The sequence below is a fragment of the Hyperolius riggenbachi genome, chromosome 5 (assembly GCF_040937935.1).
Source record: "Hyperolius riggenbachi isolate aHypRig1 chromosome 5, aHypRig1.pri, whole genome shotgun sequence".
NCBI classification, from domain to species: Eukaryota; Metazoa; Chordata; class Amphibia; order Anura; family Hyperoliidae; genus Hyperolius; species Hyperolius riggenbachi.
In genome coordinates, this window is record NC_090650.1 from 449,785,798 (window position 1) to 449,810,171 (window position 24,374).

Consider the following 24,374-nt stretch of genomic DNA (forward strand, 5'->3'; position numbering starts at 1 on the left):
CACAGGGACCACAAGCTCAGCAGCAGACACCTCACAGGGGTCACAATCCCAGCAGCAGACACCTCACAGGGGCCACAATCCCAGCAGAAGACACCTCACAGGGGCCACAATCCCAGCAGCAGTAACCTCACAGGGACCACAATCTCAGCAGCAGTGACCTCACAGGGGCCACAATCCCAGCAGCAGATACCTCACAGGGGTCACAATCTCAGCAGCAGATACCTCACAGGGGTCACAATCTCAGCAGCAGACACCTCACAGGGGCCACAATCCCAGCAGCAGACACCTCACAGGGGCCACAATCCCAGCAAACACCTCACAGGGGCCACAATCTCAGCAGCAGACACCTCACAGGGACCACAATCTCAGCAGCAGAAACCTCACAGGGACCACAATCTCAGCAGCAGACACCTCACAGAGGCCACAATCTCAGCAGCAGACACCTCACAGGGGCCACAATCCCAGCAGCAGACACCTCACAGGGGCCACAATCCCAGCAGCAGACACCTCACAGGGGGCACAATCCCAGCAGCAGACACCTCACAGGGGCCACAATCCCAGCAGAAGACACCTCACAGGGGCCACAATCCCAGCAGCAGTAACCTCACAGGGGTCACAATCTCAGCAGCAGACACCTCACAGGGGCCACAATCCCAGCAGCAGACACCTCACAGGGGCCACAATCCCAGTAGCAGACACCTCACAGGGGTCACAATCCCAGCAGCAGACACCTCACAGGGGCCACAATCCCAGCAGAAGACAACTCACAGGGGCCACAATCTCAGCAGCAGGCAGATCACAGGGGCCACAATCCCATCAGTAGACAGCTCACAGGTCCACAATCTCAGCAACACACACCTCACAGGGGCCACAATCCCAGCAGCAGACACCTCACAGGGGCCACAATCCCAGCAGCAGACACCTCACAGGGGCCACAATCTCAGCAGCAGACACCTCACAGGGGCCACAATCCCAGCAGCAGAAACCTCACAGGGGCCACAATCTGAGCAGCAGACACCTCACAGGGGCCACAATCCCAGCAGCAGACACCTCACAGGGGCCACAATCTCAGCAGCAGACACCTCACAGGGACCACAATCTCAGCAGCAGACACCTCACAGGGGCCACAATCTGAGCAGCAGACACCTCACAGGGGCCACAATCTCAGCAGCAGACACCTCACAGAGGCCACAATCTCAGCAGCAGACACCTCACAGGGGCCACAATCTCAGCAGCAGACACCTCACAGGGGCCACAATCCCAGCAGCAGACACCTCACAGGGGCCACAATCTCAGCAGCAGACACCTCACAGGGACCACAAGCTCAGCAGCAGACACCTCACAGGGGTCACAATCCCAGCAGCAGACACCTCACAGGGGCCACAATCCCAGCAGAAGACACCTCACAGGGGCCACAATCCCAGCAGCAGTAACCTCACAGGGACCACAATCTCAGCAGCAGACACCTCACAGGGGCCACAATCTCAGCAGCAGACACCTCACAGGGGCCACAATCCCAGCAGCAAACACCTCACAGGGGCCACAATCTCAGCAGCAGACACCTCACAGGGACCACAATCTCACCACCAGACAGCTCACAGTGGCCACAATCTCACCACCAGACAGCTCACAGGGGCCACAATCCCAGCAGCAGACACCTCACAGGGGCCACAATCTCAGTAGCAGACACCTCACAGGGGCCACAATCCCAGCAGCAGACACCTCACAGGGGCCACAATCTGAGCAGCAGACACCTCACAGGGGCCACAATCTCAGCAGCAGACACCTCACAGGGGGCACAATCCCAGCAGCAGACACCTCACAGGGGCCACAATCTGAGCAGCAGACACCTCACAGGGGCCACAATCTCAGCAGCAGACACCTCACAGGGGCCACAATCCCAGCAGAAGACACCTCACAGGGGCCACAATCCCAGCAGCAGTAACCTCACAGGGGTCACAATCTCAGCAGCAGACACCTCACAGGGGCCACAATCCCAGCAGCAGACACCTCACAGGGGCCACAATCCCAGTAGCAGACACCTCACAGGGATCACAATCCCAGCAGCAGACACCTCACAGGGGCCACAATCCCAGCAGAAGACAACTCACAGGGGCCACAATCTCAGCAGCAGGCAGATCACAGTGGCCACAATCCCAGCAGCAGACAGCTCACAGGGGCCACAATCCCAGCAGCAGACACCTCACAGGGGCCACAATCTCAGCAGCAGACACCTCACAGGGGCCACAATCTCAGCAGCAGACACCTCACAGGGGCTACAATCTCAGCAGCAGACACCTCACAGGGGCCACAATCTCAGCAGCAGACAACTGTGTAATACATAATACTAGCGGACCCGCGGTGTAGCATACGCCACATAAGAGGGTAGCGGGAAGGAAGGGGGTATTGGGCACAGCGCCGTGGAAAGGGGGGTCAGACCCCTCCTCCCTCACCTGGGTCCCCCATCTGCGCTCCCCCTCCAGCTTAAGCTCACCAGCAGCAGCCGCCACTATTAGTAAGAGGCAGTGGGCGGGGATGACTCACTTCCACTGTCGTCACTTTCTGCAATGCCGCCCGCTATATTGTAAGTGGACGGCATTGCAGGAAGTGACGACAGTGGAACGCACGCTGGAACGTGGAAGAGGTGAGTTATCCCCGCCCGCTGCCTCTTACTAATAGCGGCTGCTGCTGCTGAACTTAAGCTAGAGGGGGAGCGCAGATGGGTGACCCAGGTGAGGAAGGGGGGGTCCGACCCCCCTCCCTGCTGCTGTGCCCAATACCCCCTTCCTGCCCGTTACCCCATCCAGCTCGGCGGCAAGTGTAGGACCGCCCCTGAGGGCACTACTTCTTCTTGCTTGGACCCAGTGGCAGACCTAGGGCATCTGACACCCGGTGCTGGGTATTATAAGACCCCCCCCCCCCCAAAAAAAATAGGAAAGGAGCGAGTGTGGCATACTAAGCGTGCCACGGCAGGTAATGTATAGGTAATATAGTTGCCCCAGTATACATAATAAAGTTGCCCCCAGTATAGGTAGTATAGCTGCTGCCCCAGTGTGGGTGGTATAGCTTCTGCCCCCAGTATAGTGGCCCCCAGTATAGCTGCCCCCAGTGCAGGTAATATAGTGGCCCCCAGTATAGCTAGTACAATGGCCCCCTGTATAGCTAGTATAGTGGCCCCAGTGTAAGTAATATAGTGGCCCCCAGGAGGAGGGCTACTGGGCTAGGAGGAGATTAACTCTCCTCACTTCCTCATTCCAGCCGTTGGAACGCTGCATCGCCGCCATGTGCCACCTCTCAGCCTTTAATGCCGGTCACTGTGCTTCCGCTCATAAGGAATAATGCTTCCGGCCATAAGGAATAATGCTTCCGGCCATAAGGAATAATGCTTCCGGCCATAAGGAATAATGCTTCCCCTCATAAGGAATAATGCTTCCGCTCATAAGGAATAATGCTTCCCCTCATAAGGAATAATGCTTCCGCTCATAAGGAATAATGCTTCCCCTCATAAGGAATAATGCTTCCGCTCATAAGGAATAATGCTTCCGCTCATAAGGAATAATGCTTCCGGCCATAAGGAATAATGCTTCCGGCCATAAGGAATAATGCTTCCGCCCATAAGGAATAATGCTTCCCCTCATAAGGAATAATGCTTCCCCTCATAAGGAATAATGCTTCCGCTCATAAGGAATAATGCTTCCGCTCATAAGGAATAATGCTTCCGCTCATAAGGAATAATGCTTCCGGCCATAAGGAATAATGCTTCCCCTCATAAGGAATAATGCTTCCCCTCATAAGGAATAATGCTTCCGCTCATAAGGAATAATGCTTCCGCTCATAAGGAATAATGCTTCCGCTCATAAGGAATAATGCTTCCGGCCATAAGGAATAATGCTTCCCCTCATAAGGAATAATGCTTCCCCTCATAAGGAATAATGCTTCCGCTCATAAGGAATAATGCTTCCCCTCATAAGGAATAATGCTTCCGCTCATAAGGAATAATGCTTCCGCTCATAAGGAATAATGCTTCCGCTCATAAGGAGTAATGCTTCCGCTCATAAGGAATAATGCTTCCGGCCATAAGGAATAATGCTTCCGCTCATAAGGAATAATGCTTCCGCTCATAAGGAATAATGCTTCCCCTCATAAGGAGTAATGCTTCCGCTCATAAGGAATAATGCTTTCGGCCATAAGGAATAATGCTTCCGCTCATAAGGAATAATGCTTCCGCTCATAAGGAATAATGCTTCCGCTCATAAGGAATAATGCTTCCGCTCATAAGGAATAATGCTTCCGCTCATAAGGAATAATGCTTCCGCTCATAAGGAATAATGCTTCCCCTCATAAGGAATAATGCTTCCGCTCATAAGAAATAATGCTTCCCCTCATAAGGAATAATGCTTCCGCTCATAAGGAATAATGCTTCCGCTCATAAGGAATAATGCTTCCGCTCATAAGGAATAATGCTTCCCCTCATAAGGAATAATGCTTCCGCTCATAAGGAATAATGCTTCCCCTCATAAGGAATAATGCTTCCCCTCATAAGGAATAATGCTTCCGCTCATAAGGAATAATGCTTCCGCTCATAAGGAATAATGCTTCCGCTCATAAGGAATAATGCTTCCGCTCATAAGGAATAATGCTTCCCCTCATAAGGAATAATGCTTCCCCTCATAAGGAATAATGCTTCCCCTCATAAGGAATAATGCTTCCGCTCATAAGGAATAATGCTTCCCCTCATAAGGAATAATGCTTCCCCTCATAAGGAATAATGCTTCCGCTCATAAGGAATAATGCTTCCGCTCATAAGGAATAATGCTTCCGCTCATAAGGAATAATGCTTCCGCTCATAAGGAATAATGCTTCCGCTCATAAGGAATAATGCTTCCCCTCATAAGGAATAATGCTTCCGCTCATAAGGAATAATGCTTCCGCTCATAAGGAATAATGCTTCCGCTCATAAGGAATAATGCTTTCCCTCATAAGGAATAATGCTTTCCCTCATAAGGAATAATGCTTCCGCTCATAAGGAATAATGCTTCCCCTCATAAGGAATAATGCTTCCGCTCATAAGGAATAATGCTTCCCCTCATAAGGAATAATGCTTTCCCTCATAAGGAATAATGCTTCCCCTCATAAGGAATAATGCTTCCCCTCATAAGGAATAATGCTTTCCCTCATAAGGAATAATGCTTCCCCTCATAAGGAATAATGCTTTCCCTCATAAGGAATAATGCTTCCCCTCATAAGGAATAATGCTTCCCCTCATAAGGAATAATGCTTCCGCTCATAAGGAATAATGCTTCCGCTCATAAGGAATAATGCTTCCCCTCATAAGGAATAATGCTTCCCCTCATAAGGAATAATGCTTCCGCTCATAAGGAATAATGCTTCCCCTCATAAGGAATAATGCTTCCGCTCATAAGGAATAATGCTTCCCCTCATAAGGAATAATGCTTCCGCCCATAAGGAATAATGCTTCCGCTCATAAGGAATAATGCTTCCGCTCATAAGGAATAATGCTTCCCCTCATAAGGAATAATGCTTCCCCTCATAAGGAATAATGCTTCCGCTCATAAGGAATAATGCTTCCCCTCATAAGGAATAATGCTTCCGCTCATAAGGAATAATGCTTCCCCTCATAAGGAATAATGCTTCCGCGCATAAGGAATAATGCTTCCGCTCATAAGGAATAATGCTTCCGCTCATAAGGAATAATGCTTCCGCTTATAAGGAATAATGCTTCCGCCCATAAGGAATAATGCTTCCCCTCATAAGGAATAATGCTTCCGCTCATAAGGAATAATGCTTCCGCTCATAAGGAATAATGCTTCCCCTCATAAGGAATAATGCTTCCCCTCATAAGGAATAATGCTTCCGCTCATAAGGAATAATGCTTCCCCTCATAAGGAATAATGCTTCCGCTCATAAGGAATAATGCTTCCGCTCATAAGGAATAATGCTTCCCCTCATAAGGAATAATGCTTCCGCTCATAAGGAATAATGCTTCCGCTCATAAGGAATAATGCTTCCGCTCATAAGGAATAATGCTTCCCCTCATAAGGAATAATGCTTCCGCTCATAAGGAATAATGCTTCCGCTCATAAGGAATAATGCTTCCGCTCATATGGAATAATGCTTCCGCTCATAAGGAATAATGCTTCCGCTCATAAGGAATAATGCTTCCGCTCATAAGGAATAATGCTTTCCCTCATAAGGAATAATGCTTCCGCTCATAAGGAATAATGCTTCCGCTCATAAGGAATAATGCTTCCGCTCATAAGGAATAATGCTTCCGGCCATAAGGAATAATGCTTCCCCTCATAAGGAATAATGCTTCCCCTCATAAGGAATAATGCTTCCGCTCATAAGGAATAATGCTTCCGCTCATAAGGAATAATGCTTCCGCTCATAAGGAATAATGCTTCCGCTCATAAGGAATAATGCTTCCGCTCATAAGGAATAATGCTTCCGCTCATAAGGAATAATGCTTCCGCTCATAAGGAATAATGCTTCCCCTCATAAGGAATAATGCTTCCGCTCATAAGGAATAATGCTTCCCCTCATAAGGAATAATGCTTCCCCTCATAAGGAATAATGCTTCCCCTCATAAGGAATAATGCTTCCCCTCATAAGGAATAATGCTTCCCCTCATAAGGAATAATGCTTCCGCTCATAAGGAATAATGCTTCCCCTCATAAGGAATAATGCTTCCGCTCATAAGGAATAATGCTTCCCCTCATAAGGAATAATGCTTCCCCTCATAAGGAATAATGCTTCCGCTCATAAGGAATAATGCTTCCCCTCATAAGGAATAATGCTTCCGCTCATAAGGAATAATGCTTCCGCTCATAAGGAATAATGCTTCCGCTCATAAGGAATAATGCTTCCCCTCATAAGGAATAATGCTTCCGCTCATAAGGAATAATGCTTCCGCTCATAAGGAATAATGCTTCCGCTCATATGGAATAATGCTTCCGCTCATAAGGAATAATGCTTCCGCTCATAAGGAATAATGCTTCCGCTCATAAGGAATAATGCTTTCCCTCATAAGGAATAATGCTTCCGCTCATAAGGAATAATGCTTCCGCTCATAAGGAATAATGCTTCCGCTCATAAGGAATAATGCTTCCGGCCATAAGGAATAATGCTTCCCCTCATAAGGAATAATGCTTCCCCTCATAAGGAATAATGCTTCCGCTCATAAGGAATAATGCTTCCCCTCATAAGGAATAATGCTTCCGCTCATAAGGAATAATGCTTCCCCTCATAAGGAATAATGCTTCCCCTCATAAGGAATAATGCTTCCGCTCATAAGGAATAATGCTTTCCCTCATAAGGAATAATGCTTCCGCTCATAAGGAATAATGCTTCCCCTCATAAGGAATAATGCTTCCCCTCATAAGGAATAATGCTTCCCCTCATAAGGAATAATGCTTCCGCTCATAAGGAATAATGCTTCCCCTCATAAGGAATAATGCTTCCGCTCATAAGGAATAATGCTTCCCCTCATAAGGAATAATGCTTCCCCTCATAAGGAATAATGCTTCCGCTCATAAGGAATAATGCTTCCCCTCATAAGGAATAATGCTTCCGCTCATAAGGAATAATGCTTCCGCTCATAAGGAATAATGCTTCCGCTCATAAGGAATAATGCTTCCCCTCATAAGGAATAATGCTTCCGCTCATAAGGAATAATGCTTCCGCTCATAAGGAATAATGCTTCCGCTCATATGGAATAATGCTTCCGCTCATAAGGAATAATGCTTCCGCTCATAAGGAATAATGCTTCCGCTCATAAGGAATAATGCTTTCCCTCATAAGGAATAATGCTTCCGCTCATAAGGAATAATGCTTCCGCTCATAAGGAATAATGCTTCCGCTCATAAGGAATAATGCTTCCCCTCATAAGGAATAATGCTTCCGCTCATAAGGAATAATGCTTCCCCTCATAAGGAATAATGCTTCCGCTCATAAGGAATAATGCTTCCCCTCATAAGGAATAATGCTTCCCCTCATAAGGAATAATGCTTCCGCTCATAAGGAATAATGCTTCCCCTCATAAGGAATAATGCTTCCCCTCATAAGGAATAATGCTTCCCCTCATAAGGAATAATGCTTCCGCTCATAAGGAATAATGCTTCCGCTCATAAGGAATAATGCTTCCCCTCATAAGGAATAATGCTTCCGCTCATAAGGAATAATGCTTCCCCTCATAAGGAATAATGCTTCCGCTCATAAGGAATAATGCTTCCCCTCATAAGGAATAATGCTTCCCCTCATAAGGAATAATGCTTCCGCTCATAAGGAATAATGCTTCCCCTCATAAGGAATAATGCTTCCCCTCATAAGGAATAATGCTTCCCCTCATAAGGAATAATGCTTCCCCTCATAAGCAATAATGCTTCCGCTCATAAGGAATAATGCTTCCGCTCATAAGGAATAATGCTTCCGCTCATAAGGAATAATGCTTCCGCTCATAAGGAATAATGCTTCCGCTCATAAGGAATAATGCTTCCGCTCATAAGGAATAATGCTTCCGCTCATAAGGAATAATGCTTCCGCTCATAAGGAAGGAAGCACAGTGACCGGCATTGAAGATGTAGAAGTAGCACGTGACGGTGACGCAGCGTTCCAATGGCTGTAACGCGGAAGTGAGGTGAGTTATTCTCCTCCTAGCCCTGCCTGCCCTGCCTGCCTGTGTGCCGCATTTTGGAGGTAGAGAGCGCTGAAGGAGAGGACCCAGGTGAGGAGGGGGGGGTATTTTTCCCCCCTCCCCGCCACTGCCCCCGCTGCCCCTCCTTATAGCGCTACTTTACCTCCTGCTCTGCCTACCACGGGGGTCGTGGCGACTACCCCCTGGCTGTCCATCACCCGGTGCGCCACGCCCCCCTGCACCCAATGGTGGGAACGCCACTGCTTGGACCAGCCCTGGGGGCAGAGCGCTACTTCTTCTTCTTGCTTGAAGGTTGAGGCATGTAGCCTATTATATATATAGATATAACCCAGTGGTGTTACCACCCATGACAATCAACCAATCCCACCATTATAACAAGCCCTGAAAAAATCATTAACCAGTGATGAACCTGCAATCTAATATCATTTCATTCTATATAAGGACCAGATGCATCTTTTAGTGCAGCCTTGTCAGCCAACAACCCTCCTGTGTCAACCTCCATGTGCCAGCGGCACGCTCTGGTCATGCCACCCATCACTGTCAAGCCCGCACTTGCCGGTTGCCAGCGTGAGGTAGGGGGCGGAGCCATATTCCCCCTTTCAAACTGATTGGGGAACGGTTCTCGCCAACTCTTCCGTGGCCGTTAGATGCACTCCTCAGGGCTAGTTGAGGGCGGGCACGTCCGTGGCCATTAGATCCACTCCTCGGAGCTGGTTAAGGGCGGGGCGCTCCTCTCACGATGTCTGTAAGAACTATACATTGGTTGCTTTTGGCAACAACACTACACCTTCCTTCAGCACCATATCACAGGATGTGTGATAACTTGACTCTCATCACAGCAAACAGCATAGGAGATAGGACTTCATAGATGTCGTCAAAGTTCAAGAGTTTATTTGTAAAACAAATTGTAATAGATAGCGGAGATACCACCGCAGAGACAAGCGGCATGTGGCTATCTCCGCGTATCAGCCAGCGGCCTCTGCTGTGCGGTTACATGCTGAGACTTTGCCTGGTCCTTCTATTGCTCACAGGTTATGGGCTAGGCGCGCTAGGTGACAGGACCTTTATGCATCTAGGAGGGGAGTCAGTTGACGCGCGGTCAGCTGATTCCAGCTAGCGTCCGGATTGGCTGAGTGACTGGGGCGGCACTGTGGAGCATGGTTGGGTATATATAGGACAGGCCTGTCAGTAGCTCCGCGTCTGCTGTTGCAAATGCTAACGTGTTAGTGCTCAGAACCTAGTCAGATCCCAAAGTGTGCTAGAACTGGCCGGAGCCGGGGATCCACACTTAGCCAGATTCTATTGATAGCTTAAAGTACTAATTGCATTGTTTATTTGTTATGACTTTCTGCTTCCTCTGACTATCCTCCTGTTTGTCGATTCTGTACCTCAACCATCTGATTCACGTTGCCGACCCTGCTTGTTATTGACGCTGAATCAGTCTTCTGCTTCTGTACTGTACCTGTCCTCTCGTTGCCTACTCTGCCTGTCTGACCTCGCTACCCTCACCAGTGGGCCTAGCCACTGGTGAGGGAAGTTACTGTCTGTATCATCTACTCCTAGGCTGCAGTACTGTCTGTATCACCTACTCCTGTCTGTATTGCCAACACTACTAGGCTTCTGTACTACCTGAATCACCTGCTCCACAGGTGATCAGTTGTTCAGCTCTGGTTGTATTATCTTCTACTTGCGTTTGTGCTTCCAACACTCTCGGCTGCAGCACGGTCTGACTCACCTGCCCAATAGTGAACACTGGCTGCAGTACTGTCTGGGTCACCCACTCCTCGGGTGAACCCGCTCATCCTTATTACTGTTACACCAAACACTATACTACATTAGCTACCTTGTGCTTTGCTATACTTGTATTATTGGTGATTCTGCAGATCACCATATAATCAGGTATAGTATCTGTATTATTGGTGATACTGCAGATCACCAATAATCAGAAAATCTGTTCAGCTGACACCTATCGTTACACAAATATACAGATGTGTTCAGTAGCAATATCTAACCCCGGCAAAGCAAACCGTCTGTAGAATCTTTGCGTTCCTTGCATACTTGATCTATCCCTAATAGCTAGATCAGGCCTATCTTAGTTACATTTATGCATCTATGCTAGGCATATATACAGCATACAAATCATGTACAATGAAAGCAGGAAAAAGAGTGAATAAAGTTCTCAGAAGTCAGAAGTAGCCCCCTCGGAAGCCCATGTTGACTCTTATACTGATATCTAAAGAGTTAAATGTGACATCATCTGAGCAGGGACGGATCAATAACTCATCGCCTGCTATTGGCTGATAAGAACCTGTGATATCCTGACAAGCACAGTCTTTACTGCGCATGCACTGGAAAATTCCATTTTCCAATGACCTGTCCCCATGTTCTGAGGAGAACATTGTTTAATGTACTTGTGAGAATATTTTCATAACAATGGCTCATGTTTATGTTGTTTGTTGCCAATAAGTTGTCAGGATCCGCACCGTCTAAAATCTTCTTTTATTTAAGCTTTTTAAAATTCCATAGTAGGCATAAAATATGTGTAACACACCGTCATGACGCACAGCGTTTCAGAATAGCTCTTTCTTCAGATAGCTTCAGACACACACTCAATGAACAGACAAAAAAGCCTCTCTTATATAGTCCCAAGGTGGACCTGATGGAAGACTTCTCATTAGCATAAATGCAAATTCACTCTTTCACCCAACCAATAGGAATACTTCCCATACACCTCCATAGAGACTGCTAGATATAGTTTTAAGATTTAACTATTTTCTGTTTGGTGACACATTCTACATGCAGCGTAGGGGTACGGCGATGGGCTCGAACGTGGCCCCGTCCTATGCAAATTTATTTTTAGGCCTCTATGAGGATGCTTTTGTTTATTCTAATTTTCATTTTTGTAAACATGTTTTGCTTTGGCGTCGATATATTGACGATATTTTCTGTTTGTGGGCGAGGCCACGTTCGAGCCTAGAGCAATTTGTGGAACAGCTGCATGTGGCGTGTCCTGCCATCAGGTTAACACTTACAAGTAGTGTGGATAGGGGGAGTTTCTTGGACACATGGGTCATTAAGCAGAATGGAAAGTTAATTACAGATTTAATAGACATACAATTTATATGGCGCTGGTAAGTAACGCTACACAAGCTGCATGTTGCAGAGGGATACCTTCAACCCTCTCTCAATGTAATACCACAAAATATAATGTAATCACAACTCGCGCTAATTCTGTATTCTATAGAATAAATTTTATTAAAATATAATGTATAAAATTCCGAAATTCCACAATCCACACTCCACACTCATACACACCACAACCACTCAATATTGTTATAGGGCCCTTTAAATCAGCAGTGCTCTAATTGCCAACTAACTATAATAAGTTCGATAGGAATCACTTATCAATGCACAGAAGGGATCCAATTTGTGCTTAAACTTGTGAATAACCTTATAAGGTTAATTTGATTTACTATTAAGATCAGTTAAGGGCAAGGATCTGGCTGACCTACAGCGTGCAGCAGCCGTTCTGAATAACAAAGATCCAATACCCTGCAGTGGTGATGTCACCTAACTAGCGCACACCGGTACCAGCTGGGCGAAAGTAGTACAGCGAGGGGACTCTGTGGACTCTGTGGACAACCAGAGCGGCCCCGCCTGAACACCGCCGACAGTGGAAGGCAGCGCGGAGATCGTAGAGGATAAGCACTTGCATCAGAGCGGTTTTCAGAAAAGAATCCGTGGTGAGTGCAGCTGGCTATGAGAGACTGACATATAAGAATTAAACATACAAGGAATCGTTGTACTGGATACTAAGTGATTAATTACAGATTTGTTTATAAAACCAACAGATAGAAACTCCATTTTGCATTTTGATAGTTTTCATGTTCCCCGTGTCAAAAGTAACATACCCAAAGGGCAGTACAAAAGATTAGAGCGGATAGTGAATAATCCAGAGGTGGGAAAAATTAGGTTAGAAGAGATGAAATATAAATTCCTGGCTAGAAATTATCCCTTAAGATGTTTGGATTATGACGGCAAGGTGAGGAGAAGTATAGGTGGGAGGAAAGAGAGAGTGGGAAGGAAAGGACAGAAGGGCAGTTTGAACTACAGAATCCTATGTGTCACCACGTACAATGTGTTATCTGAGAAAATTGAAGGAGTTACTAATACATTTTGGCCCATGCTAGGGTTACCATATGTGCGTGAATTCCATGAATTTCCTTTGATGTCTTACAAAAGGGCACCATCTCTAAGAGACATAATTGTCAAGGGAGATGTGGGTTCAGAGAAAAAGAATCTTATAACACGGAATGGAACTTATCCTTGTTTACAGTGTCATTTATGTAGTTACATTGTAAAGGGTGACACATTTACCCACCCCCTGCAGGGGCACAAAGTTCAAGATTAGGGGTCACTTTAGTTGTGACTCTAGATTTGTTATTTACATGTTGAAGTTCCCCTGCGGAATTGGGTATGTGGGAAAAACAACTCAAGCTTTAGAGATAGGATCTCATCTCATAAATCAAATATTAGAAATAAAAATTTGGAATTGTCAGTTTCACAGCATTTTACCGAATGTAATCACAGATTATCGCAGTTAAGGGTGCAGGTGTTGGAAGGGGTCCCGATCCCGAGAAGGGGGGGGGGGGGTGATAGACACATGTAACTAGCTAAGAGAGAACATTTTTGGATTAAGAAACTGGATACCTTAGAACCCAAAGGGGTAAATGGAGCTTATGATATAGCTAGCATTTTGTTCTAATGGGCCTTATGTGGGTTTTAATGATGTTGTTGATTTTTAATGTTAATATACAATAGGACTATTGAGATATCTGCATGGCTGGGGCTGATATTGTTGCCCACCTAGTTGAGTATTTGTGGATTTTTGCTGAAAGACTGCAAATCTATGTGTTCATGCGTACGTTCCGCATGGAATGTACGCATTGAAGTCTTTGAGCGGACGTTGTTGCCGCGTAGAAGATTGGATATTGATGCATATTGGCCGCATTAGATATAATGAAGTCTTTAGGCGGACGTTGTCGCTTTTGAAGCTGATTGGTCGCTAATGCGTACTGGTCGCATTAGATATACGCAACGAAGTCTTTAGGCGGACGTTGTCGCTTTTGAAGCTGATGGTCGCTAATGCGTACCGGTCGCATCAAAAGATATGCATGCAGTCTTGAGGCGGACGCTGTCAGGAACCGGCCCGCGGCACGCCTGCGTATACGGTTCCCGACTGCGGGTTTGACCAGATCAAGCGGGGAACAGCCTTATTTAAGCTACAAACAAGGCTGTGACCCCCCAGAACACTTCTCACTGCCACCACTAGCGGTTCGCTAGACACTTCCACTCTGCTGTCGAGTCCTCAGCGCGCAATCGGCATTTTCGTATTCGGGTCTGCTTTGCGCTTAGGCCGAATACGGGAACGCCACCCACACACATGCACAGTTGCAATCTTACACTGTAGTGAAGCAAAACCACTAACAGTCGTTCCGAATGATACTGTTAGCCACTCTGCTGTTGAGCTACTCGCACCGGCGTTTTCGTACGTTGGGTCAGCTGCGCGCTTTAGGCCAACGTATGACAAACGCCCCACACACAATGCAATTACAATTTCATACGGTAGTGTTGCTCAAGCATACGATTAGGCATGGATTTATGCACAGTTGCATTTCAATCTCTTCTAGGCTATGAGTGTTAGTTTAGTATAGCAGAAGTCAAGCTTATTAAATAATAATTTAATATTCCAGGGAAAAAAGTGGAACAATGCAGAACAGAATATATACAAAAGATTACAAAAACAAAGTAAAAAGTTACAAAGATAAAAGTTACAAAAATACACACACGGATATTTGCGTAAAAATAAACGGGGGAAAAAGAACGTTACCAGCTTAGGTTAGAAGGTTGTTTGACGGGAGGACGCTGTTTCGACCAGGAGTCGTGATCATCCCTAGCTAAAGCGCTACCTCCAAGAGAAGATTCTTTCTAGGCATCTGGCTCTGCTTTTTATACTGTGAGATACACCTGGAGGCTGCAACTTCCTTGGGGAGGGGAGGAACTATTTTTAATTAAATCTCAGACATAATTCCATTTCCAGGTAAAAGTCTATACATCAAAGATTGTGAAGTGAGGCTTTCCAATTCCAGGTGAAAACTTGATTAAGGCTTTTTCCTGTCTCCGTTTTTAAAGTCTGCAGAGATTTCCAGAGATCTAACATCCACAGGTGAAAAGTGTACTATAGCACACACACAACAAAAGACTTCCCTAGTCCAAGTTACAGGTAAAAGTCTATACATCAAAAGATTGTGAAGTGAGACTTTTCAACTCCATTGTTGACCGTATTTCCTAGCTGATCAAAGATAAGGATATAGTATCACACCTCCACCAATAATTTAATTTATTCACAACGAAATAGGGTTTAACACACAGGAGGCTCTTCCTGGCTAGTCCAGAGTTCTTGACAATGCTTTAGCAGCCTTCCTCAACAGAAGTGTAAACGTTTCAAGTGTCAATGACTTCAACACTTTACTTCTGCCATTGTCTGATTACCCCAGCTCTATTCACTGAAGTCCTCTTTATATGCAAATGTAGTACAGCCAGATGACTATCGCTTCAAAGCAGAATACACATGTGAGATATAGCAGACAGAAAAATGACAGAAATATGTTCCTGTATTCCCTAATATCATCAGTACCTCAATATATCACCACAGACGCTGTCGGCGTTTTTAGAGACACGCTTTATAATACGCAATACAGCTTGATCCGTACGCATATGATTGGTGGGCTGCGATGTCAGTCTTAGAATTTAAGCTGCAGCCTTGCAGACGATTGGCTTGAGACATCTTTATGCTAATATGGATGTGATCAGCTATTATAAGCTTAGCTGACCCCATAATGCTGAGGAATGGTTACAGTGAATGACACTGGCTCTGCACATCGGAGTGTGGTATTTGTGTCTGAGTAACTAATAAAGATTCCTGTGAAGCTTTAGCTATTTTGTGTCTCTAGCCTGACAACATATTAACCTCTATGGAGGTGTATGGAAAGTATTGCTATTGGTTGGGTGAAGGAGTGAATTTGCATTTATGCTAATGAGAAGTCTTCCATCAGGTCCACCTTGGGACTATATAAGAGAGGCTTTTTTGTCTGTTAATTGAGTGTGTGTCTGACGCTATCTGAAGAAAGAGCTATTCTGAAACGCTGTGCGTCATGACGGTGTGTTACACATATTTTATGCCTACTATGGAATTTTAAAAAGCTTAAATAAAAGAAGATTTTAGACGGTGCGGATCCTGACAACTTATTTGCTTGGACATCCTGTTCACTGCAGGGGCGATTACTGCACGTCGACATTATCCATTGGTGCTGATCCACCTTATACATTCATTATGTTGTTTGTTGCCAGCTGGTCTGGCCTTTGCACTGGATACCTCTGATACAGCCTTGGGAGTCCCATGTAATGATTGTGGAATCGTCTCCGTGGTCTCCAGACGTGCGCTGACGCGGCGGATTTCCTCCACAAGCGTATAATTGAGGACACCCAGGCTAGCTGCTATGCACCCGCAGAGGGCAATTCCCACCGGCAGATGGCGCTGTGGAGTGCAGGCGAACACAGCCGCTGCACAGCCACAGATGCCAAATGGGAATTGTACAGATCCAGGACAAGGTACAATCAGGCAGGGCTGGATAGCCCACATGGAACAGAGCAAAGGGACAGAACCAATGTGTGCGCACCAAACCAGTCGCCACCCAGCGACGGCGAACACACAACGGCGGAAACGAAGTAGGAAACGCAATCGCAAGAATGGCGATTGCCAATAGCGACACAAGACTGAGCAGGACAGAGCACCAGGGTAGCAAAGACACAGTAAATCATACAAAGAGAAAGATAACGAAAATAACAAATGCTAGCTGAACGCGAACACCGCACTCATTCGCAACAGTGCATGCGTTCGTGCGCGGTCTCCGCGTGTTACGCACAACAGAGACAAGCACGCCTAACTAACCAAAGACAGACAAACACGAAACAGAGAACGCGAGCACTTGCTTAACGGTTACCTCACCGAGCCTACAGCAAGCGTTCGTATCAGACAAGACAGACAAACGTGAAACAGGAACTAGGCAGAAAGGATCCACCGCTCTTCCGTCAGAGCAAGTGTGATCCAAGCAGAAACACAGATCAGAAAGATCCACAGCCGCTACCGCTAGCGGTTAGTGCGATACAGGAAGACAGATCAGAAGGATCCACAGCACTAGCGCAAGGCGAGTGCGATCCAGGTAGACAGAACAGAAGGATCCACAGCACTGGCGCAAGGCGAGTGCGATCCAGGAGACAGAACAGAGTAGCAGAACAGAAGGATCCACAGCACTAGCGGAAGGTGGCTAGCGCGATCCAAGGAGACAGAACAGAAGGATCCACAGCACTAGCGCAAGATGCCAGCGCGATCCAAGTGAGACAGATCAGAAGAGATAGCTGGTAGCAACCGCTGCACCAGCTATACTCCAAGAACAGAGATCAGAACCATTGCCTGTCGACCACCGCTGGGACAGGACAATAGCAACAGAACAAACAAACAGATAAGCAATCCTAACTGCACTAAGGAAACCTGCCTAGTGCAGTTTTCCAGGAATTACTCTAAGATAACTTCAACAAGAAGTAGCATGGCTGACACTCACTAGGAGTGTTTACTACAAACCCTGAAGGAATGACCAGCAAAGGACTGTGGGTAATCCCAACCTTTATACTGCCAGTCATCACAGGAGGCAGGTAGGGGATTTGCATAATGAATGTATGCAAATTCCTCAGCAGCAAGCTGCAATACTGACAGAAAGTCTCTCTTAAAGAGACCTGCAGAATGCAGACCTGAACAGTGGTCAAAAAGCTGCCTGTCTGCACAGGCAGCTGAGCAGATTCTCACATTCCAGTACAATGTTCTACTGAAAATCAGAACTGTCTTTATCTCTAAGAGAAATTCTCCTTAATCAGAACCAATTTATTTATTTTCGCCAAGTAAGTTTGCACCTATAATTTTGTCTTGGCAGTTGCTTAACAAACACAAACAAAAACAATACAAGGACAGACAGTGTGAATATTACAAGTTAAGGACATTATAAGTATAGTGGCAGTAAGCAATGTGAGAATTGTTCATTTACAGTTCTGTGCTGATTACTATCAAGTCCTAGCAGCTCTAACGTGGTTCAGCATTTAGTATGGCTACCGCTTGAGGAAAAAAGCTTTTCCTGTGTCTGGAGGTTTTGGTAGCGATTGACCGGAATCTTACTCCTGAAGGCATGCGCTGGAAGATGGAGTGAGCAGGGTGGGAGGGGTCAGAGGCAGTCTTGGGAAGATGGAGTGAGCTGGGTGGGAGGGGTCAGAGGCAATCTTGGGAAGAGGGAGTGAGCAGGGTGGGAGGGGTCAGAGGCAATCTTGGGAAGATGGAGTGAGCAGGGTGGGAGGGGTCAGAGGCAGTCTTGGGAAGATGGGGTGAGCTGGGTGGGAGGGGTCAGAGGCAGTCTTGGGAAGATGGAGTGAGCAGGGTGGGAGGGGTCAGAGGCAATCTTGGGAAGATGGGGTGAGCAGGGTGGGAGGGGTCAGAGGCAGTCTTGGGAAGATGGGGTGAGCAGGGTGAGAGGGGTCAGAGGCAATCTTGGGAAGATGGAGTGAACTGGGTGAGAGGGGTCAGAGGCAATCTTGGGAAGATGGAGTGAGCTGGGTGAGAGGGGTCAGAGGCAGTCTTGGGAAGATGGAGTGAGCTGGGTGGGAGGGGTCAGAGGCAGTCTTGGGAAGATGGAGTGAGCAGGGGGAGGGGTCAGAGGCAGTCTTGGGAAGATGGGGTGAGCAGGGTTAGAGGGGTCAGAGGCAATCTTGGGAAGATGGAGTGAGCAGGGGAGGGGTCAGAGGCAGTCTTGGGAAGATGGAGTGAGCAGGGGAGGGGTCAGAGGCAGTCTTGGGAAGATGGAGTGAGCTGGGTGGGAGGGGTCAGAGGCAATCTTGGGAAGATGGAGTGAGTGGGGTGGGAGGGGTCAGAGGCAATCTGGGGAAGATGGAGTGAGCTGGGTGGGAGGGGTCAGAGGCAGTCTTGGGAAGATGGGGTGAGCAGGGTGGGAGGGGTCAGAGGCAGTCTTGGGAAGATGGAGTGAGCTGGGTGGGAGGGGTCAGAGGCAGTCTTGGCAAGATGGAGTGAGCTGGGTGAGAGGGGTCAGAGGCAGTCTTGGGAAGATGGAGAGAGCAGGGGGAGGGGTCAGAGGCAATTTTGGTTGCTCTCTTTCTGCACCTGCTAGTGTAAAGATCCTGCAGGGAAGGTAAGCTACAGCCAATTATCCTTTCCGCTGATCGGATGATGCGCTGCAGCCTCCCCTTTTCTAATGCTGAGCAGGAGCTGAACCATACAGTCATAGATGATGTTATGGTGGATTTGATGATTGCAGTGTAGAACTGCACCATTAGATTTTGAGGTAGGCCAAACTTTTTCAGCTGCCGTAGATGGTACAGCCTCTGCTCCGCTTTCTTGACAATAGTGGCAGTGTTGTTGTCCCATTTTAGGTTGTGTGAGATTGTGGAACCAAGAAACTTGAATGACTCTACTTGGGTTATTGTGGATCCATTTATGGTTAAGGGGAGGTGCTGGGGGGGGGGGGGGGAGATCTCCTAAAGTCTATTATCATCTCCATAGTTTTGAGAGCATTTAGTTCCAAGTTGTTGCTGCTGCACCAGGAGGAAAGCTGTCCCACCACATGCCTGTATGCAGACTCATCCCCGTTTTCTATGAGACCAACAACTGTTGTGTCGTCTGCAAACTTCAGAACCTTAACAGATGGATCTGTGGAGATGCAGTCATTGGTGTACAGTGAGTAGAGCAGTGGGGAAAGCACACAGCCCTGGGGTGCACCAGTACTGACTGTCAGAGAGCTTGATGTGTGTTTCCCAAGTCTAACATGCTGTCTCCTGTCGGTTAGGAAATCGGTTATCCATTTGCAGATGGATTCAGGTATGTGTAGCTGGGAGAGCTTGCTGTGTAGCAGAGATGGCATTATGGTAATATTGCAGAGCTGAAATCTATAAATAAAATCCTGGTGTAGGTTCCTGGGTTATCTAAATGCTGTAGTACATAATGCATACACATGTTCACGGCATCATCTGCGGATCTATTAGGCCTGTAGGCAAATTGCAGAGAGTCCAGCAGGGGATCTGTGATGGATTTCAGATAAGTCATTATCAGTTTTTCTAATGCTTTCATGACCAGTGATGTCAGGGCAACAGGCCTGTAATCATTTAAACATGTAGGTTTTAAATTTTTGGAATTGGTACAATAGTTGAGCTTTTAAAATAGGCCGGAACAATTGAGAGTTAGAGAGAGGCTTTGAATATGTCTGTGAATACAGGCCCTAATGGATTGGCACAGAGATTCAAGCATTTCGCAGAGACAGCGTCTGGCCCCATTGCTTTCCTAGTGTTTTGTCTTTTGAAGAGTTTATTTACATCTGATTGGCATATTGTTAGAGCATGCACATCTGGGGACAGGTTAGCAGATTGTGTCTGGTCTGCTGTGTTGTGTAGTTGCTGAGGCACCGCAGGGGGTGGAAACGTTGGCTGGCAGGAGGAATGTTCAGTTTGCCTGCTGCAGAGATGGAAATTATGCGAATTGACTTGGTGTGTTTGACTATTGTTGCTAGTGTCAAACCTGCAATAAAAAGTATTCAGTTCATTTGCAAGCTGCAGGTTGTGTAGTGAGGGCGGAGTTTTTTTGCTGTGAGGCTCTGCAAATCAAGTCCTTTGACTAAACTCAGTTAAAGTAACTGAGGCCTACGAATTCAAGCATATAATAGTTACATTCTAACAATGTCATCCGACGTCACTTTCGGTACACTTTAAATATAGACTTTTTTCTTGTAAATTTGACATGGATTTTCTCAACAACTAAAAGGTCTTTTTGAAAAAAAAAATCTCTCTTGTTCCCACTGTCAGGGCAGTTTCTTGGGCGTGGGCAGGAAGATCACCAGAGCGATCACCTTCCTTGACTCCTCCTGGGCTGCCTGCATCAGACATCAAGTCATCATCCCGTCACCACCGCGTGATGACACCTGATGTCCTGTAGCGGTACTGCAGGCTGTCACCACCGCGTGATGACACCTGATGTCCTGTAGCGGTACTGCAGGCTGTCACCACCGCGTGATGACACCTGATGTCCTGTAGCGGTACTGCAGGCTGTCACCACCGCGTGATGACACCTGGTGTCCTGTAGCGGTACTGCAGGCTGTCACCACCGCGTGATGACACCTGGTGTCCTGTAGTGGTACTGCAGGCTGTCACCACCGCGTGATGACACCTGATGTCCTGTAGTGGTACTGCAGGCTGTCACCACCGCGTGATGACCCCTGATGTCCTGTAGTGGTACTGCAGGCTGTCACCACCGCGTGATGACCCCTGATGTCCTGTAGTGGTACTGCAGGCTGTCACCACCGTGTGATGACACCTGATGTCCTGTAGCATTACTGCAGGCTGTCACCTCCGCGTGATGACGCCTGATGTCCTGTAGCAGTACTGCAGTCTGTCACCTCCGTGTGATGACGCCTGATGTCCTGTAGCGGTACTGCAGGCTGTCACCTCAGCGTGATGACACCTGATGTGCTGTAGCGGTATTGCAGGCTGTCACCGCCGTGTGATGACACCTGATGTCCTGTAGCGGTACTGCAGGCTGTCACCACCGCATGATGACACCTGGTGTCCTGTAGCGGTACTGTAGGCTGTCAGTGGGCGGCGCTCATGGGAAGAGGTGGCTTTCTGGACTCTCTTCACCTGTGTGATTACCTGGTCTCTGCTTCCTCCTGGATGAGCGGCTGGTCACTAGTAAGTAGGCAGATCTACTTGTGACCTGTGGCTGTGTGACTGTCCCTAAAGAGTAATGGTTCTCGGGGGTGGGGGGGAAGGGGGTGAAATTTATACACCCTCACCCTGGTTGCAATTTAGCCTAGAAACTTCCATTCCCACTGTCCTCCTGAACATACACTGCAAATTTGGTGTTTCTGCGCATACATGCTGTTAACTGCTGAAGTTGGTGGCCATTAAAATTTAAAAAGAACTATAAAAAAGCGTTTGCACAAACATGTATTTTTGGCGACTATTTTGCCCCCTCCGCCATGCCACTGTCTTGGTTTTGGTCCAATTTTTACACCATTTAAAAAAAAAATGTGGCTGCAGAAATGCCCTGAAAGTTTGCTGCATATGAAAGTCTACAGAGCCCACCGCGAACGGTCGCTTTGCGAATGCTTGCTGAAAATTCGCAAATGTGTTTGCGAATGCAGAAATTTGATGTCTGTCCATCACTAATGTTGTGACATTTAGTTGTGTGTTTAGTGAGAGTATTAGCTGAACTCCTGTGACAGGGAGAGAATTATGCACAGTGAGCATTACCCATCCTCACCTGTAGGGGGCTGCGGTGAGCAATTGCCACCTGAGCAGCACTTGTTGCTGGTCACCATTCTGATGTACGGAGTCCTCAGCACTGTGAGATCGGAACATTGCTCGGAATTCCCGCAGCTCCTCATAAATACCCGAGTCGGGACTGCAAAACACAAAGAAACGTGAAGAGCCAGAGGATACACATGACAGAGGAAAGCAAATACAAAGGCTAAGCACCTCCCACACATGCCAACAGCAGCGCACAGCCTCCTGATCCAGCCAGAGGATACACATGACAGAGGAAAGCAAATACAAAGGCTAAGCACCTCCCACACATGCCAACAGCAGCGCACAGCCTCCTGATCAAGCCAGAGGATACACATGACTGAAGAAATCAAATACAAAGGCTAAGCACCTCCCACACATGCCAACAGCAGCACACAGCCTCCTGATCCAGCCAGAGGATACACATGACTGAAGAAAGCAAATACAAAGGCTAAGCACCTCCCACACATGCCAACAGCAGCGCACAGCCTCCTGATCAAGCCAGAGGATACACATGACAGAGGAAAGCAAATACCAAAGCTAAGCACCTCCCACACATGCCAACAGCAGCACACAGCCTCCTGATCCAGCCAGAGGATACACATGACTGAAGAAAGCAAATACAAAGGCTAAGCACCTCCCACACATGCCAACAGCATCGTACAGCCTCCTGGTCCAGCCAGAGGATACACATGACTGAAGAAAGCAAATACAAAGGCTAAGCACCTCCCACACATGCCAACAGCAGCGCACAGCCTCCTGATCCAGCCAGAGGATACACATGACTGAAGAAAGCAAATACAAAGGCTAAGCACCTCCCACACATGCCAACAGCAGCGCACAGCCTCCTGATCAAGCCAGAGGATACACATGACAGAGGAAAGCAAATACCAAAGCTAAGCACCTCCCACACATGCCAACAGCAGCACACAGCCTCCTGATCCAGCCAGAGGATACACATGACTGAAGAAAGCAAATACAAAGGCTAAGCACCTCCCACACATGCCAACAGCATCGTACAGCCTCCTGGTCCAGCCAGAGGATACACATGACTGAAGAAAGCAAATACAAAGGCTAAGCACCTCCCACACATGCCAACAGCAGCGCACAGCCTCCTGATCCAGCCAGAGGATACACATGACTGAGGAAAGCAAATACCAAGGCTAAGCACCTCCCACACATGCCAACAGCAGCGCACAGCCTCCTGATCAAGCCAGAGGATACACATGACAGAGGAAAGCAAATACCAAAGCTAAGCACCTCCCACACATGCCAACAGCAGCACACAGCCTCCTGATCCAGCCAGAGGATACACATGACTGAAGAAAGCAAATACAAAGGCTAAGCACCTCCCACACATGCCAACAGCATCGTACAGCCTCCTGGTCCAGCCAGAGGATACACATGACAGAGGAAAGCAAATACAAAGGCTAAGCACCTCCCACACATGCCAACAGCTGCGCACAGCCTCCTGATCAAGCCAGAGGATACACATGACAGAGGAAAGCAAATACCAAGGCTAAGCACCTCCCACACATGCCAACAGCAGCGCACAGCCTCCTGATCCAGCCAGAGGATACACATGACAGAGGAAAGCAAATACAAAGGCTAAGCACCTCCCACACATGCCAACAGCAGCGCACAGCCTCCTGATCAAGCCAGAGGATACACATGACAGAGGAAAGCAAATACAAAGGCTAAGCACCTCCCACACATGCCAACAGCAGCGCACAGCCTCCTGATCAAGCCAGAGGATACACATGACAGAAGAACGCAAATACAAAGGCTAAGCACCTCCCACACATGCCAACAGCAGCGCACAGCCTCCTGATCAAGCCAGAGGATACACATGACAGAAGAACGCAAATACAAAGGCTAAGCACCTCCCACACATGCCAACAGCAGCGCACAGCCTCCTGATCAAGCCAGAGGATACACATGACAGAGGAAAGCAAATACAAAGGCTAAGCACCTCCCACACATACCAACAGCAGCACACTGCCTCCTGATCCAGCCAGAGGATACACATGACAGAGGAAAGCAAATACAAAGGCTAAGCACCTCCCACACATGCCAACAGCAGCGCACAGCCTCCTGATCAAGCCAGAGGATACACATGACAGAGGAAAGCAAATACAAAGGCTATGCACCTCCCACACATGTCAACAGCAGCGCACAGCCTCCTGATCCAGCCAGAGGATACACATGACTGAAGAAAGCAAATACAAAGGCAAAGCACCTCCCACACATG

The 24,374-nt window shown here is 47.5% G+C and overlaps 1 protein-coding gene across 3 annotated transcripts in view; it reads right to left on the reverse strand.

The window, feature by feature from the left end:
* Positions 1-24,374, reverse strand: part of LOC137519290 (phospholipase A2 inhibitor NAI-like) — a 97,652-nt gene that overhangs the window by 11,046 nt on the left and 62,232 nt on the right. For all 3 annotated transcript variants that reach the window (XM_068238234.1, XM_068238233.1, XM_068238235.1), the window contains one exon: positions 22,101-22,241. In XM_068238234.1, the coding sequence (XP_068094335.1) occupies positions 22,101-22,241 (141 nt within the window). The remainder of the gene's footprint in view (positions 1-22,100; positions 22,242-24,374) is intronic.